The following is a 19131-nucleotide window of genomic DNA, read 5'->3' as shown; positions in this document are numbered from 1 at the left end:
AATTATAACACAAATGTGGCAAAAGAATTGGACGATTGAGTTGTATATTCAACTGTTCATGAGATGCACAAGCAGTGCATTAGTATGTTTATATTCTGGGAAAGTAGTCTGACTTTCACACTCACACACACACACACACACACACACACACACACACACACACACACACACACACACACACACACACACACACACACACACACACACACACACACACACACACACACACACACACACACACACACACACACACACACACACACACACACACACACACACACACACACACACACACACACACATTTATATAGTATATATAATATAATGAGCAATACAACAAGCTTTTTATATAACAAGTTGATTTATGATGCCTTTTTAATATAGATAAATATGATAAACACAATTTGTAAACAGTCATAATTAAAGATCAACGAGAAAAAAATCAATAAAAGATTTAACAAGACAATCAGTTTAAACAATTCTCCCTACTGTGTACAATTTTGGATTCCCAATATGCGACATGATGTTTTTGTTGAGATGACTGGATATAATGCAATCTGAAGGACTTGTCCTATTTCACTGCATGAGTCAATAAACCTGGTAAAAACATGCAGCTGAATCTGAGTGTTCTTTGACTGTAAGTTCAGTATTACATGTGCCTGTTGATGAAGGAGCATTGAACGGGACTCTTCGAATCTTGAAGCTCAGGATAATGCCCATGTCAAGTGCCAGACCATTTGTTGGCGGGAATTTCCTCAGGGCCGTTATGTCCCATGACCTGCAAAGTAGGGGTCACTCAATAGATGTACAGCCAATGGCGTCAAATGGGCCAGTTTTTTGTGGCTTTTCTAACCGGTCCAACTTTAAGTATTAGAAGCCAATCAGTGAAGAAGCATTTATTACAATTGTCCGTGGAAAATTTGCACAAAGTGACCGCAAAGGGACTAAATATTGCAAAGTGTGTTAATGAACCTGCCATTTTTCTTGATTCTTTCAATTCTATTTAGTTTTGACAAAGTAGAAACCCGATTTGAATGTAATCAGTGCAAATAAGCAGGTCTTATTAGAGGAGCAAGCTTAAGACTTGTTGCATGACAACAAAATATTTTCCCATCATGAATAATCTTGGTGACTTAACTGGTTTATAAGATTAAAAAAAATTAAAAAAAAACATTTCTGTATTACAGTCCTAGTACTGAAGAAATTCCCCTTGATTCTCTCATGTGTGTTTGTCATTCAGTGAAAGAATCACCAGTGCTTTTCACAATGTCTGGCTGTTGAAAATATGATGAAAAGGAGACAGTGGAATGTATTAGAAATATAGAAAAAACAACACTTTTAAATGTAAATTCCTACTGTAATACGTCCAGTGTAACATAAAAAAGGAATAAAACCTTGTCAAAGCCACAGCCAGCATGGTCTGAAAAACAGCATTATGACAATCAGCCTTGCACAGTCTGCAATTAACACAAGCATATTTGATAGTGATGATTACCTTGTTAACAGCAAGCCCTGGTTTTTATGACTCACCTTGCAGGTCGTAGCATCCCCTCAGTCTCCCACCTCTTGTCTGGGTGCAGTGACTTCTCTCCTTGCCATTCGGCAGCCTCTAGAATGTCAAAAAGTCTCTAACATAACCCCCTTTAAAACGCCAACGTTCCCCACATTTGCTTTAGTACAGATTAAACATACAAATTCTAACTTTAGGTGGAGTTCACTCTTGGTTTACACCATGTCACAATGGAGCAGTAGTGTGTGTATCCTCCTCCAGTCCAACCTACTGCCTCTTAGACCAGTTTGAGGCACTGTGTGTTGAAGCTGTCGCCCTCACGACAGGCCACGGCCTCCAGCAGAGCCTGCTTCTTTTGGGTGCTGCGAGATGACTCCAGCTCATACATGGTTGTCAAGTTGAAGAGGACGCTCTCGTGGAGGTAGAGCGCCGGGTCCTGCTGCACCAGGCCCTCCAGCTGGCCTAGGGACTCCTTCAAACGGCCCAGGTACAGCAGGCACACTGCTGCGTTGTTGTTGGCCTGGGAGTGTGCGAAAGGAGGAGGGAATAGTCAGGGATAGACCACTTTAAATTTGACATTATCAGTAAAAGTGTCATTCTATTTGGAAATGATATTAATGTTAACTGTTACTGTTTTGGTACGTGAAATGACACAAACTGTACACTACACTAGAGTTTCAAATCTTTCCACATCTGGATAAATCAGTAGCATTTCAATTTTATCGTCTGTCTCATTTTGCGATGCTGCCTGCTATTGCTTATAAGATGAATTTGACAGTTAAAATGTATAAACAAAAAGCAATGTTCTGAAGTTGGACAAGGAAAAGCAGTTTATAATTACAGTGGCTTCAGGAAGATTCCTTCACTGTTTGCGAGATTAATCAAGTTGTAGATTTTATTTGGACACCAATCTACGCTGAATAACCAATAATGACAAAGTGATTCAATGTTTTTTTTGGGGACAGATTCATTAATAATAAAAAACATGCAAATAAATTTAAAACCCTTAATTCAGTATTTTGTAGAAGCCCCTTTGGCAGCAGTTACAGCTTCCCCACTTCTTGAAAAGGTCTCTACAAGCTTTGCGGCCCCTCCACTAAACATTTCAGAATACTTTTACATTTAGATAAAAAAAAAAAATTTAAGACCATGAGCAGATCTGTACAACAGCGTATTAGGGCTATTGTATGAAAAAAATAAAATAAAATATGGAGCCGGGGGAAGGGGGTACATTTCCGAGAAAAAAACACTTTGATATTATCTGCGATTAGTATCAGAGATAGTTTTCATATTTTTATATTTTTATATTTTGTTATATTTGGAACATACATATTGCTTTTTAAAATTTATTTAAATTTCTTTATTCTGCTATTCCTGCTATATTCTGTCCACTGTGCTGCTGGAACGACCAAATTTCCCCATTGTGGCATGAATAAAGGTATATCTTATCTTATCAAAGTGGTGAATTAATCGGAAAAAAAGTCGGAAGAATTACGTTTTGTTTTTTAAGGAACTACTTCGCCTCAGGATCACCGCAGATGCCGTGTATCAAGCACAGATGCTTTAATCTGCTTCATTCATTTAAAAAACTAATCTGTAAATTTAAAAAATTTATGTCCTATGGTTTGGTGAACAAGAGTTGATGGTGGGAGGGGTAATGGCTCTTTTCACTGAATATGCAAAAGGTATGTTCACAGTTTAGCCCAGGTAAATGGGACTACACAAGGATTACAGCAGAGCTATTTAACTTTCTTGTTCAGCGGGACACATTTTCCTAAAGCTCAGTGCCCGGGGGCTGGACATTTCCCTGAGCTATTGTCAATAAATTAAATCATATTCCTGAGTACACTGAGTGAAGTTTAGAAAGAATGACGTAATTGTATAATAATTAGACATGCGGATTTACCTCTGGTAGAGACAGACTGGTTTGTTTCTGCCAGCAGCTTAATTTACAAGACTTCCAAATTCCAAGATTTCCAAGAAACACTGAGACTATACACAGCTTTCGTTTTAACTTGTAATAATTCGCTATCTGCAGAGTAGCCCACTGTGTTTATGTAAAATAGTAGAGGTGAATGAGAGACTGCATGGAGACACTGAAATTTTGCTTTTGTACAAAGTATAATTTGATAAGGGGCTGCACGGTGGTGTAGTGGTTAGCACTTTCGCCTCACAGCAAGAAGGTTCTGGGTTCGAATCCCGGTTCAAGTCAACCAGGGCCTTTCCGTGTGGAGTTTGCATGTTCTCCCCGTGTATGCGTGAGTTCTCTTCGGGTTCTCCGGCTTCCTCAGTCCAAAGACATGCAGAATGGGGTTAGGTAAATTGAAGACTCTAAATTGACCGTAGGTGTGAATGTGAGAGTGAATGATTGTTTGTCTCTGTATGTGGCCCTGCGATAGGCTGGCGACCTGTCCAGAGTGTGCCTCGCCCAATGTTAGCTGGGGCCCCGTGACCCTTAAATGGATAAAGCGGTAGACGATGGATGGATGGATAATTTGATTAGGTCATCCACTGCAGACTCGACATGCGGAAGTGACTATGGTGATCCTGAATTTTTTGTTCCTTGAAAGACAATACACTTCTTTCCCGACATTTTGTATCGTAAATGTGCAATTTTTTTCTTGTAAATTTACAGGTTTAATGTCAGAAATTCTGTGTTGTTTTTTTCTCAGAATATTACCCCCCTCCGTAATTTTTTCTCTCCCTTCAATGGCCCTAATACGCCGTCGTAGATCTGACTTACACATTACAAAACAAATGATTTCCAAAGTTCTGCAGTTCATGCTCCTACGGTATTTGAAAGCAGTTGCGGAGTGCATCAGTGTAAGCGGATGTGCTCGTACTTACGACAGGGTTTTTGGGGTCAATCTTTAAGACTTCAGCGAAGGATGCATGTGCTTCTGCGTAGTTATTCTGACTGAGGTAGACAAAGGCCCTGGAAAACACAAGCACATGCAAACGTTTCATCCTACCATAATGTAATCAAAATAAGCTACATGTGTATCTTGGACAATGGGGGGGGTGTCACCCTAGAGGCATGAAAGGGTTCCTAAGGTGCCCTTTAATGCAATAAATTATGACGATGTGCCCTTTAGAGCAAGAAAATTTGATAACGTGTCTTAATGAGTGTTAAGTTACTTTAATGAGGTATTTTACTTTGATTCCACATTCATTAATGACTGGCGATTGACTTGAATTACATACAGCTCATATGATTTACTGTTCAGGTAACATTTTTCTATACTAGAAAGTACTTAAAAAAAGAAAGAAAACTGTATACATAAGAACTAAAAGCTACAAAGCAACATGACTGCCCTTAAAAAGTTAGGATCATCACACACCCAGTGTGAGTCAGATAGGTTCCACACACACACACACACACACACACACACACACACACACACACACACACACACACACACACACACACACACACACACACACACACACACACACACACACACACACACACACACACACACACACACACACACACACACACACACACACGGTCTGCAGGTAACGATTAATTCTTTAGCGATAAATCTATTGATTATTTTTTCAATTAGTCGATTTTTTCAACAAGCACGCACGCACGCACACACACCTGTTCATCAGCATGCATGTGGTGTGACTGGACTGGCTCCCTTTCATCTGGCAGGCTTTCTCCACATCCTGGAAGTACCTCTCTGCTGTTTTTACATCTCCGATCTGGCCAAGAACAAAGCAGCAGTAACACATTAATCCCTCGACTGTGTGTGTATATTAAGGTCTGTATATTGGGACACAGCAAAACTGTCTCACTTGCATCAGCACAGAATACACACAGGACACAAGAGATAATAACGACGACAAAAACAATTCTATCTCTGGAAATGGCGGAGAAGCAAAGACAGACTTCAAGTATTCAAGGTTCTTGAAGCAAGCATCTTTGTATAAATTTACCTCTTAATTCTCTGCCACTTTTGAATGAATTTGACAATCATGGAACAGTGTTGAGTTCCCAATTATAAGGACTGAGCATTCTGAATTTGATCACTCATTCATGGTAGGAACAGCCGAGGTTCATGGCTCTGTAGTATTTAGAGCCGTCCGCCTTACCAATCTGAGACATAAAGTTAGAATAAAAAACTGGCGATCATAACATAAACCTTTAGTTCTCCAGTTTCTCTGTTTCGATATCATTGAAAGGTAAACAAATAGACCAGTATTTAGCAGCATGGTGAAGAAAGATGATGTGTGTATCATGAATGGGTCCAGTGTTATCGAGCATTTCTGGTTGGAAAGTGAAAGAGCTCAGTTAGAAATATAGATGTCTCAATCCTACTTTTGCTCCTGATTCCAACAACAGTCTTTTGCTGAACTATTCTTCGTTCAGGAAATTGATAATTTGCTTTCTTTTCAGTAGTTCAACATGAAGATTGATATCAGTAAGAACAGAGCTGAACGCAGTAAGCCTAGATCAGCAAAAAGATGCAGTGACTTCCCAGAGTCCTATTGCCATGGTGAGGTTTGAGGGAAGGAATCAAGAAAGGAGTGAATAATGCTCTTTTAAAGCACTAATATTTACTTTTTAAATTGTATTTCGTCTTCCTTCCATTCTTTATGGTAAACTAGGCTAATCAGCTGTCAACCTTTCTGTCTGTAATCAAGGAACCAGTGTCTTATAATCTATCTGTATCTGTGTGTGTGTGTGTTCATTCTCAAACCTGCAGGAAGATGCGTCCTATACCACTGAGCAACTGTACTCTCTGCTGAGGTTCATATTGGATGATGGCGTGATAGGTCTCCACAGCCAAAACATAGTCCTAGATAGAGAGAGAGAAAGAAGGAAGAAAGAGCACAATAGAGAGAAACAGATTTAAGAGAAAAAGAGGTTAAGTAAAAATAAATGAAGAATGTTGGACGATGGAAATGAAGACAGGAGATAAGCCAAGCGAGGAGAGAGAAAGGGAGGAAGGGAGAGGGAGAGACAGTGAGAGAGAGAGATAGGGGGAGAGAGAGATTTATTTTTGATTTTTGAAAACAACTTTTATTAAAAAATTCACCAGAAACATCAGGGATGTTTTACAAATGCACTAAAACTAAAAACCACAAATAAGTCAAAGAATGCATTAAATAAAAAAAAGTAATAAAACCACAGAGTGAAAGATGAGCTCGATGCCCGGAAAAGGGTCTCCCGAAATCGGGGGTTTTGGTCCCATTAAAATAGTCCCGCAGCACCCCTTTATTCTTCACTGTCCGGTCTGTTGTTCCACTCATTCAGAATGTTCCTGGTGTTGCATTAATCAAACATATGGCGTATTAGGAGGGCGATGTGACCCTTCTCCCACCTCCACACTGCACTGCTACACATCGCTCACATGGTGACTCGACTGCTGAACCGTAGGACATAGAGAGGTCGGAGAGGTGTGTGTGGGGAGATAAAGTGTGCACTGGGTTCGGACAAAGTGCAGAAAGTCTTAACATGTGCATTTACATGTGGATTATGGTGCAGTATTTTTTTACAACTACTTTGGCTCAGTTTTCACATCACAACAGTTTCCAGAGAATCCAAAACCTAAAAAATCAGAACAAATATCAAATTGTGAAATGCAATTTTTTATTTTTGTATTTATTGTTGACTGTATTACTGAGTCTGAATTTACGATAGAGTAAAATCCATATTCTTCGAGACAACAAGTTATGATTGTTTGTGCTTTTGGCTCCTCGTAGGATACATCTGGTTATATTCTATATTTCCTTATAGTAAATTAAATCCATGTATCCATGAATGTATCCTACTGCTAAGAAGTGTGCATATCCAAAGGCTGATGTATCTTATTCCTCTGTGCCATAGAGGTCCATTGATGTTCACCAAGTATTAAAAATACATCAGTGAGCTACACTGTTGCTCTAGGTGACATGTTCCTTCGTCACCATGAACACACCGTAATTTAGGTTATAAAGTTCGACTCAGTCCTTCATACAAGGTCCTGCTGCTGAAAATACTCACTAGAGCACCAAAACGTAAATGAATCCGCAACAGCAAAAAAAAAAGAAAAAAAAGAAAAATAGAAGAAGCACTATTTGCTAGTATTTGAGTAAGGTTTGTGAAAAACTAATGTCAGGAAAGGTTCAGGAAATTGTAGCTATACTGTTACTAAATTAAACAAACAAAAAATATGACTCACTCAAGCATGATTTTTGCAAAACAGTCCACAGTAATAATAAGGTATTTAGGATTTGTACAAAATGTGCTACAACATGTTAAGTCACTGGTAGTTTTGTATATTGAAACTGAAATTGACCCAAAGCAATTTAAAAATACTACAACTGACCAGTAGATGGCACTGTGGTTTCTCTCTACAATCTGATCCAAATCCATTGTCTCTCTCTCTCTCTCTATATATATCTCTCTATCTCTCTCTCTCTCTCTGTCGCTCCCTCTCTCGCTGACCACGAATCCAATTAGTGGTCAGTCTAGGGGGATTTCACTGTGAATCCTCCACCAGCCTGGCATCCGAGATCTCTGAGGCTCTCTCTCTTTCACCCAAACAGCCACCCACCCACGCACGCACGCACGCACGCACGCACGCACGCACGCACGCACGCACACTGGAGACACATTCACTCCAACACACCGTGATACACAAGCGTCCGCAAATACACACACCTACCTTCATCAGCAGCAGACAGTTGGCCATGGAGTACATGACCCGGCTGAGGCGAGACTGCCACAGTTTAAGTGATGCTACAAACGAGAAGAAGACAGAGACAGAGTGACTTCCTCTTTTCATATATAAATATTTTTTTGGGGGGGGGTTTGATATTCTTGTTTACACCTCCCTCCTTAAGGCGAGGTGATGAGGAAGACACTGCGGCACACTCTGCTTTCCTCTTTCCCTCAGACAGTGTGCTGTGTGGAAGAGCTTGTGTGCAGGCCTATTAGTATTCATCGCTGCAGTTGTGAGTGCGTGTGTGTATATAGGGGAGAAGAGCTAATCACTCAGTAGGGGTCTGATGTGTGAAGTGAAGGCACTGCGTTATTGACTAGACTGTCGACTGTCTGCAATGGGCGGGGAGAGGAGAGACAGAGGGCACAGGTATTACTCTGCCGTTAGAAAGGGGAGAAATCCGGCAGAACATCGCCCTGCCAATTTTCCCAGTCACAAGCAAACATCTTGGTACGTTTATCTCAAATTTGCCAAGTGCCTTGCTGTTGTTCATTGCCGTGAATTAGCTCATTAAATAGCTTCTAGTCACTTAAAGAAAGGAAAATTATTGGTCACAGGACTTGCAAACATAGAACGGGAAGAGAATCTATTTACATGAGGTTAATGGAGGAGGTGCGTCTACCTAAACCTGGTGAATTTTAGACAAAGTTGCCCATTTCCCCAGCACACTTGTGCAGATGTGAGTGGATTGGATGCGATCGATCTGTATTGATCTGCTTGGCGTGAAGGGCTGGAGAGACCATTTGATATTCAGTGCGAGAACCAGAGTAGTGAGGTGCTAAACACTTTTAGAGCACCGCATTGGTGCGTTTATGTGGTTGAGAATGTGTGTATGTGGCCAAGTTATGCTGCAGCCTTGGTGTGTGTGTGTGTGTGTGTTATCCACTGGGGCCCAGGACCTCACTCTTTTCATACAGTGTGATGCAGTCTGGCATTAGGGCCAGGCCTCTAGCCAAATGCCTGTGTGCATGGGAGTGTGAGTGTGTGTGCGTGCTTACCTTGCCTATTCTCCTGTGTTATGGTGATCATAGTCCCATCCTCAGCCAAGCCTTTCTCCAAGTTCTCCAGAATCTGAAAATCGGGGGCGATTCAAACTTCAGAGAGAGAAGTTTCAGTGCTGAAGGCTTTTAATGTGTGTGCATTAGAATATGCATATTCATTAACTCTAAAATCCAACCATATTTGGCTGTTTGTACAGGTGGGCTTAAGGATTAGTATGGCTTATGTGCTCTTCTGTGGTTGTGTAGTTTTATCGTGTGAATGCTACACAGTACGCATATCTTTATGTTCATCCAGAGGCTGTGTTCGTGCAAGTGTGTATACTTACAGTGAGGCAGACAGTTTTGAGATTGTGCAGGCGGTCCAGAGCCTCCTGGGGCTTGGCCAGGTACTGGGGGAGCTCAGCATGCAGCAGCCGCATGGAGAACGGCACCATGGAGCCTGGACAGGAGGGAGATAGGGAAGGAGGGGGAACAAGAAGAAAACAGAAGATGGAGGGAGAAAATGTGTGAGGGAAAGGGCGGAATAAGAAACAGGGTGCGATGAGGACATAGCAGGAGAAAGAGAGGGAAAAAAGAGAGGGAAGGCCAGAGCCAGAAAGAGACAGAGCACAAGATGAGAATATAAACCCATCCACCCACACACAGACTGCACACAGCCCTGGAGGCAGGAACCTACAGATGGCATTGAGCTACGTATGGCTGCTTATTAAACCCTCTCATCTCTCTCACTGGGTGTGCTGCACAGCTCCATAACTCATCTCTCTGCCTCATCCCTCTGTCTCTCCCTGCCTCTACATCATTCACGCCGTCTCCCTCTCACACACAGAGAGACACACACATGTGCGCACACACCTACCTGAGGATGAGCCTATATTCAGGTGAGTCCCAAGGCTTTGATCAGGGTCTCTTTGATACTGTCATCAGATCTGAAGCTCAGCTAGCTCGTCCATCTGTGGCTGCTGCTGCTGCCAGCCATCTCTATTTCTATCTCTCTTTTGTGAGATTTCAACATAACAGCAGCTGATTTTAAGGGAATTGCCGACAGTATGTCAGCTGATTTGCTTACTTTGGCGAACTTTGACACACTTATTCATGCCGTTGACCAATCGCACCCCATCTAAGCAGTTCTGACTTTGAGGAAGCGTATAGTATGACTATGAATATAGAAGAGAAAGCTTCCATGTAGCTGCTCGCAACAACACTGATGAAACACCATACAATTAAAGGCAATTGTGAAACAAGAGTTTATATAACAAATATATTCCTATAAGTCGTAAAACATTTTAATGTAGGTCTTTTGTATGTCTTTGAACTAACTGATTAATTATTTTAGAATGTTTTATTTTATTTTACTTTTGTCTAATCTGTAGCACTTTTGCTCGTTTGACTACTTTTCCCCTTATTTCTTCAATTAACTTAATTTTAATTGGTGTTATTATGGAGTTAACTGTGTCAAATTGCTTTTGGCAAGTTAGCAAATAAAATGGCAGCTATCAAGCTAGCTTACTATTGTGGCTGGCCAGTGTGAGCAACATTTCCCATCAGCTAGCATGTTCCTGGGTACCTTGCTAGCTAGAGTAGTTAAAAAAGTCCACATTTTAGAGAGTTTGTTGTCTCCAACAGAATTACATACATACAAAGCATTAAAGAAGGTTTTGAAACTAAACTACTATCTAAAAGAACCAAGGGAGGGGACCTCTGTACTCTAGACTGTAAGACCTGCAAGACAATTTGATCCAACCCACGAGAATATTCATATATACAAAAATACCAACTCAGAAATACAAAAAAACTTAACATAACAGCAATTACGTGCACTGAGGCACCTCTGTTTGGTACAAGCCACTGCCTGTGAGCAGTTCTTTTCAAAACGGACTCTTTCAAAGACTTGACAGGCACGAACCTGGAAAACCAGCCTCCCCAAAAATAGGAAGTTCCAACCATCGCATTAAAGAGGTTACAGTTATATTGTGTGTGTATATATAGTAGATCTTCAGAGACTTGAGAGGCAAAATCTAAAATGGCCCTTGATAGGAAAAAGGCTTCACACCTGTGATCCGAACCATAACATGGGTGTATAAGATTTACAGAACATATAACTAAATAATATAATATATATGAATAAATAAAACAATAATTCAAATTTTGTTTGGATGGTGGGTAATCACATATTTCTTCACTGGGTGGGCTTCTGCTAGGGGAATTGAAACATGTGAAAGCTTCCAGTCCCACTTCTTTTACAGAATTTCAATGACAGTCGGTGGCAGCTGGGCACAGCATAAAACATATCAATGTGCTAACAAAAAGAAGTGATGGAGAGGACTGCTAGCTTGCAATGATAAATGTAGGTGTAACGATGCAATACTCAAAATTGGCTCCTAAATAAGTTATAGACACAGATACAATTTGTGCACATCTGTTAGACGTGAAAGACACACAAAAAGTACACTGTAAACAGAACTATGTTTACAAGAAGATGGCACAGGTTACCTTTCAGATTTTTTGGCGTGGTGACCTATGACCTATAGATTCAATTTGAGAAACTTAAATTACTCTGAGGACTTGCAATATACTTACTTAACTTACTTAATATATACCTTTTTTTCTCCGGTCTTGTCTGCATGTCAATCTTTTTTAGTTGACTGATTCATTAGAGTGCAGAGGAAATGTTCCAACTACTAACGGCAGGCTTCACAACTAATGCCAGTTTGTCTACAAGCACCTAGCAGGGCACAAAGCATTTAATATTGAGCAATGGAAAGTCAATTGGTCCTCTCTTTAAAAGGCTGTGTAGTGTAGCTTCAAGTGTGTTTTTTGTACAAGTGTGTGTGTGGGTGCATGCTGTTTCTCTGCTACTGCCTTCACTGTAGTAGCCCAAGGGGCAAACACAGATCCAAAGTAATGGGAATACATTAGAGAGCAATTCATGCAGTCTAAAAAGAGGAAAAACAAAACCAAAGAACTGCTGGAGACAAGTGGAGTTGTTCTAGCTTCTTGACGATACAGTCTTATATCAAGCTCCTGGCAGAAACTTTCCTTTGAATATTTAATAGGATAGCGGTGGTATGCTTGTGAATCCTATAAATGTGGGTAAGATGCAGAATCCTTTTGGAAAGCAGACTAATAATACATTCAAAATTCACAGATAAAGAGTTTCAGAGCAGCTTTACAGCACCATAATGAATAATACTATCCATTGAGAATTCACAGAGCAGCTTTAGGGTAAGTGCAATATAAAGAGAGCTATGAAACAATGTGTGATTTTACCACACAAGAGTTTCTATATGGAAGTTACTGTGATCAATAGCGAGAGAGCTCCTCCTACATAAAGGTCAATAATACTAAGCAAAAAGTATAGATTATGGTATCGTTTGGTACAAGTGGAGTGTTTGTGTGCATATACCTCTTCTCCCAGGGTAAACAGTGGGGTAGTATTCATAGTAGAGGTCTGGATGATCCAGGTTGCCAAAGGGTTCAATCTCCAGCTCAGCGTTTTGGAAGAGGTTCAGCTTGGTAAGAAGGGCCAATCGAACAAACCAGAGCTGGAACACACACAAATATAACTCTCTTAATATTAATAATATTTAAAACTGGGATATATCAAAAGAGCAAACATGGTCAATTGATCTAAAGTCTCAGGCACAGAGCCTACTGCAAGGATGGCTTAGTCAGCCATCTGTCTCCTGGATCAAACCCCACAAACACAAGCATAAAAATGTAATCGCAAACAACACTGATGAAACATATAAAAGTATAGGATTTCACTTGAAGGTGCATGTGTGTTTTAGCTATAATGAACAGGAGCTCATAGGACTTGTTTTAACTGTCCCCACTAGCCACTGTATTGCAACTAGAGTTGCTACTCCTGTGGGTAGGGGTAATCATTGCATTGTCATCAAGTGGGCACCCTTGTACACTAGTCTTTCATTGATTAGCCTTCCAGAGGACTCAATGATGACATCTGGCAGGTCCAGGGCTCCAGATTAACTTTTTACATTGGTTGCACTGGTGCGCCTAACTTTTTCATTTAGGTGCACCCAAATTTTTCACTGCTCCTTATGGCAATGCGATAATACACCTATTATACCTTTTCTTGACAGTTCCCATATACATTGGCAATTTCTTAACACATTTTGTTAATTACTGTAAACAGGAATAAAGGTTCCTATTCATGAGGATGATTTGGGATAAAAATTTTGTAAATGGCAGCTCGTCTTTGGCTCTATTAAAGCAGTGTTACATTGTATTATCATTTCTGACTCCTCACTGCTTTTGTTTGCCAAATCAGAAAGGACAAATGTTGTTTATCGTACTGTACACGGTACATTGTTTAACACTGAACAGCACTATTTTGAACAAATACTTGCCGATCTCTGAAAATGACTGGGTAGTTTATGAAAGGACCACCCCTCAAACTCCAGTGTTTCCGCCACGGCAAAAAAATTTCAGTCCAACCAATCAGTCACCTCATCCAATGCTTTGGTGACGCCCCTGTGCATGTCTGGGCTTTCCATTCATTGACTAGACTGTGGCGGTCCATCATAGTCTCATTTATTGCACCATAGACTCATAACAAATCGAAAATATTTTTAACTTATCAGAGCAACATAAAAGATCACTTAGGGTAGGTTCAGCGCACTGCTCCTGACGTTGTACGTGCGCTCAGGCGGAGAGCCCTGCTGTGTTTCCATTAACGTTAGTGGTCGTTGTTTGGAGCAGGCTGATTGCTTGGTCTGCGGTGCTGCTGGTTGCACTTTTCTTTTTTAAATGCAAAAAGTGACCTGCAGTTAGAGGTGGCCGATCTGACGGTCTTACATCGAAATCCATCTTAAATTGACATATGATCAGATTTTCAGAGTAATCGAACAGATCGTGGGGGGAAGTTTTTTGCAATGCTCTGGCAAACGCGGATACCCCAATGACTCTAATACAAGACAGTCTTGTTACAGAAAACTGCGAGTGCATTCATCACAACCAGCAGATATATATATATTTTTTTTAACGGAGAGAGTACCAGCGTACTGATGAGAGATCAGATCTGTGCCTCTCCGTCTGTGTCGGAGCATGTTCGGTGCAGTGGGCGTGGCCAGCTCTCACTGATCATCTGTCAGCAGAGACGCTCAGAGTGAAGCGGTCGAAAGTCTGGTTGCCACAAGTGCAACAAATGTTTTGCAAATGTCAAACCATTTATTGAAAGTAAAAGTGAAAGTACACTCTACTTCCGCTGATCCAAGTCATAGACAGGATCTGTTATTTAAATTTTTTTATTTGTCTTGTTCTGACGAAAATGAATGGTGGTGATCATCATTCATATTCATACAAACAATGTGTTTATGATTAAATTCTGTGTATTTAAGTGTGTAATACTGTAATTCAGTATGTTTACAAAAGCACAAAGTTCTTAAAGATCCAACCTCCTAAATTGCTATCAAAGTTCACCAGATTGATGGATTTATATTTAAAATGTAAACAATTTTCAAAAATTCTATGGGAAACACTGCATGCATTATAGAATTAAGTAGGTTCACAGCTGCCATCAACCTCCATTTACCTTCTCCAACCCTTGTTGCACCACTGAGGAGAGGGTCAGCAGCACAATGTTCCTCGGAGTGTAGATCACAGAAGAGGTCTACAGGATCCACTTGTCACGTAATCACTGCTAAAAAATAATGTGGCCATATGTGTCCAAGACTACCTTAGAGTCTGTGATTGGATGGATAGAAAGTAATAGGCATCCTACCTGCAGTGAGTCGGTGGTGTGGGAGGTCGGCTGGCCAGCCTTTCCATATCCCTGACCATGAGCTGTCAGCAGCCGGCCCGTCAGATCTACCGCAGCCCGCCAGTTCTTACTCGTCTGCAGGGGAGAAGAGAGAGAACAATATCTGATACACACAACATGACTGACTGATGGAAACAAGGAGGAGGATAGGTCTACAACATAGCAATGTTTTTTTTTTCATTACAAACATACAAAGAGACAATAAGAAGGTACCCATTTAGTATCAAGTCCCTTGTTTCAAATGCAATTATCGAACCACTTTCTGTGTTTCACATGGGATTATTTTTTCAAGATGACCCTCTTTATTGTTCTCACACAGGGATGGAGGAAATTGAGTATTATAACACTTTCTTATCAGTTATGAAAACATTGTCTTTCAACCAAAGTATTGCTTGGTGTCCTAGGTGTTACAATTACAATGATACAAAACAAAGATGAGCAGTAGTAGTAGAAGTCAGGCCTGAGAACATTCGTTGTTCTTGTTTAATAAATTACTTTAATGATCAGATAATTACAAATTAATCTAATTGTGACAGGTTTTACTCATGTGTCCTTACAAGTCAAAAGTGTTATTTACAATGGCAATTAATTGTTGAATATAATTTTATAAATACATTGAGAGCCAAAACTCTAAAACTGGAGATATTATTTAACTCAATACCCTTTGATTTTATTCAAATGTTTTTTTTATTCCTATTATTTTCAGGATTTTTTGTTTTATTCGATAGAGAAAGTAGAGAATGAGAGTGAAGGGCTAACATGCAGCAAAAAGGCCAATATGGGTTTGAATGTTGGCTGCTAAATTAATCTGTAAAAGGGAAAAGAACAACAGAGAAGGTATGTAAACAAACAGACCTAAATCACAAAAATCTAAATCTCTGACAGAAAAGAACAATGAAAAGTCAAGCACCTTTGAAGGAGTTCAACAGCTTTTTAAAAAAATTAGTTAAAAAGTTGCAAAATAAAAGGATGTTCTATCATCCTTTTAATCACCTCATATGACAGCATCAGCTCTAATCAGATATTAAAGGTGACACATTGTGCTCATATTCAGGTTCATACCTGAATTTGGGTTACCATTGAAAAGGTTTACATTCTGAATTGTTGAGAAAAGGTGTCAGTGTTCTCACATTCCTGCAGCTCTTATTTTCACTCTGTCTAAAATGCCTGGATTTCTTTTAGCCCCCCGATTGGCCAGGTGGCCCAGTCTGTTGTGATTGGTCAACTGATTTCAAAATGTATAGGAAAATCACGCCTTTTCACCAGAAAAGTGGAGATTCTCAGATTGCAGGCAGGGTTAACCCAAAGCAGTCAAACTGTGATATCACAGTGGGAGAGAAATCTGAACGAGGTGTTCAGAGCCAGGCTCTAGGGTTTAGTCAGCTCACAAAACGTGAGGGTGGTCTTTTTTTACAGTGTGTGGGCTGACGAGCTCCACAGACACCCACATTTTATTTAACACTGAAAACTGGATTTTTTGCATAATATGTCACCTTTAAAGTAGGGCTGAACTATTAATTGCATTTGCGTTAATATTGCGATATGATAAACGCAATTTTCAAACTGCAATGGGCGCGAATACACGGGTCACGTGATACGCGAGCGAGCGGAGCGCTCGGTTCCAAGAACAAGCATCAGTCCCGCTGCACTTTAACCTGCTGCGGAATGGCCTCAAGCTCAACAGAACAGTCAGAAACTGATACAACGGAGACTTTAGACTCGAAGAGGAACAGCATGTGGTTGTGTGGAACTACTTTGGTTTTAAATAGGACGATGCTGTGCAGCGTCAGGTATTGTGCAGAACATGCCGTGCTACCATTGCTACTTCACGGGGCAACACCACCAACCTGTATCAGCGCTTAACACAGCGCCACAGCAGCTACATGACGAATGTACAGCCAACAAGTCAGTGAAAGTAGTGACGAACACAGACCACATGAGAGTTGTTTGCGACTGTTACTCCGTATGAAAATGTCTCACGTGGCACCGTGAGGTGACGAACACCACGACTATTCCCTCGTTAAAGAGACAGACTGCTAACAGACAGAGAGCTCTCCTCTTCAACAAATTGCGCTCTCTTTCAGTGCGTGTGTGTGTGTGTGTGTGCTAATTATAATCGCAAATCAAATTGCAATGGCAATATTTGTTAGAAAAATCGCAATTTGATATTCTCCCCAAATCGTTCAGCCCTACTTTAAAGTGATATCTCCTATGATACATTCTGTAAGAAAATCCATTATACATATGAAGTTGTGTGTGTAACTGCACGAGTAAGGAGTGTGTGTACACATACAGTACATTTACACATGTCTTGCTCTTGGTGTTAAGATCTGTCTTGGTTGATTCGATTACAAGCAGACAGCTATATGTGCATCAGACGCCTGGTATTAGAATGTGAGACGTATGTGGTTGTTTTTAAAGACCGCAGACCTCTAACTGACCACTAGAGGTCAGCCGTGGACCTGGTACATCTGTCAGGTTTGTGCATTTCAATGGATTTTTCTTATATTCTGTAAAGTAACTGTGCTGATTCTCTGCCATGTCACCCTAACCGTCACCTTTACATTTACAAGCTTGTCAACCATGCATTGGTAAAGCAAACAAAGGCCCACGATGCTCTGAGGCAAAAAAATGATTAGTTGCGTACCATCTGTCAAAGATAGAGGCGCAATTTTAAGAAACGGTTGATATGGTAGTTTTTACCAAAAACTACATAGTTCGTCGTATGTGTTGGATAACTTATTGCCTAGCCTTTCCCTAAAAAAGTACACAACTTTCATCCCCCAATTGACACACGCACGCACACACGCACAGACACACACATTAGCAGCATCTGCTTCCACAGGGGGTAGTGCAATAGGTAAGAGGGGGACAGAGGTGGGAGAGGGGTGTAGAGTCACCCCACCGCATCAACACACCTGACAAGGTCGGCACGACGAATGGGTCTGACGGGAAGTACCATTCATCACAGCCAGGGGGGTAATTGGTGAGAGAGGGGGAGGGACAGAGAGGGATATTTTACATAGTCGTAATGCAAAATTCATCACCCTTTTCTCCCTTTCTCTGTTTTCCAGTCATCTTCTCTCATTCCCTTGTTTCTCCTCTCCTCACTCTTTTCTTTTCTCACCTCCTCAGGGTTCTGCCATACTTTCTTCTCCCTTCAATGTGATGCTTTCTTCCTTTCCCCTTCCTCCATCTCCTCCTTCTGACCTTCCTTACTGGCTCTCTTCCTGCTGTCATTGCTTCCTCATCGAGAAGGGGCTATTTGCACCCGCAGCCACTTTGCAAAACACGCCGACGGTAAAACACACCCATTGCTCGTACGTAACGCTAAAAAACACGCCCAAGGAATTGATGGAGAAGGAAATACATGAAGAAGAACAAGACAGAGAAGGATGAGAAAGAAAAAAAGAAAAAATATGAATAAAACGGCGAACGCGAAGGTAAGACTGGACGTAAGGAGATTTGGGGGTTTTGTGCATTGTGAACAGGGTTTGTATTTGTGAATTTAAATCAATTAAATTGGTTTGCCAACCGATAAGCCCGGGCGCGTTTTAGCTAGCAAGCCTCAGTATAATCATACCAACAAACGCTAAGGTATAGCCTATGTATGCTAAATGCCATTTTTGAAATTTGTTAAGGTTACACATTTAGTTACTTAAAATTCAGCTCATATTTTTTATGCAAAAGAAAGTGATATTTCAAGGATATATCAAGTTGAAATATTTAATTTTTGGTAATTGTAAGTTCTGTTGAGTTACAAACAACCGTGTCATGTGATTTATTTATGTCAGTTAGGCTGAAGCAGGAGTGTCCAATCATTCCAGCAGTGTTTCCCCTACATTCATTTAGGAGCGGCAGTGCACCACTATTGGATTTTGACCGCTGCTCCTGAATTATTATTATGCTTTATTTTTTTTAACAAGAGGAGATTGGGCTCTGCCTTGTCTAAGGGTGGGAACAGAAACCTGCAATTAATCAGCCCAAGGCTGAATTGTGAAAGACCGTAGTATCAATACTAGAGAGTGAACGTCTAGTTGTACTTGAAAAAAATTAATTAATGGAGAAAACCCATCGTTTCCACAGGTGTTACAAATGTTTCGCAAGGAAATGCGGTAACACAAG

At 40.6% G+C, this 19131-nt stretch overlaps 1 protein-coding gene across 4 annotated transcripts in view; it reads right to left on the bottom strand.

The window, feature by feature from the left end:
• Positions 1-357: 357 nt before the first annotated feature.
• The window catches only part of trappc12 (trafficking protein particle complex subunit 12), a 34501-nt gene continuing 15727 nt past the window's right edge, over positions 358-19131 (bottom strand). For 2 of the 4 annotated variants that reach the window (XM_035611535.1, XM_035611534.1), the window contains exons 4-12: positions 14968-15081; positions 12631-12769; positions 9554-9666; positions 9225-9297; positions 8170-8243; positions 6220-6318; positions 5118-5221; positions 4358-4445; positions 358-2030 (exon numbers count right to left, since the gene is read on the bottom strand). In XM_035611535.1, coding sequence (XP_035467428.1) covers positions 1788-2030; positions 4358-4445; positions 5118-5221; positions 6220-6318; positions 8170-8243; positions 9225-9297; positions 9554-9666; positions 12631-12769; positions 14968-15081 — 1047 coding nt within the window. In that variant the 3' untranslated portion in view covers positions 358-1787. The remainder of the gene's footprint in view (positions 2031-4357; positions 4446-5117; positions 5222-6219; positions 6319-8169; positions 8244-9224; positions 9298-9553; positions 9667-12630; positions 12770-14967; positions 15082-19131) is intronic. The other 2 variants (XR_004785494.1, XR_004785495.1) reach the window with 2 other exon arrangements.

This window comes from Scophthalmus maximus, chromosome 15 (genome assembly GCF_022379125.1).
Source record: "Scophthalmus maximus strain ysfricsl-2021 chromosome 15, ASM2237912v1, whole genome shotgun sequence".
In the NCBI taxonomy this organism is placed as follows: domain Eukaryota; kingdom Metazoa; phylum Chordata; class Actinopteri; order Pleuronectiformes; family Scophthalmidae; genus Scophthalmus; species Scophthalmus maximus.
The sequence above is the reverse complement of the archived record's forward strand: the minus strand, read 5'-3'. Positions and strand labels throughout refer to the sequence as shown.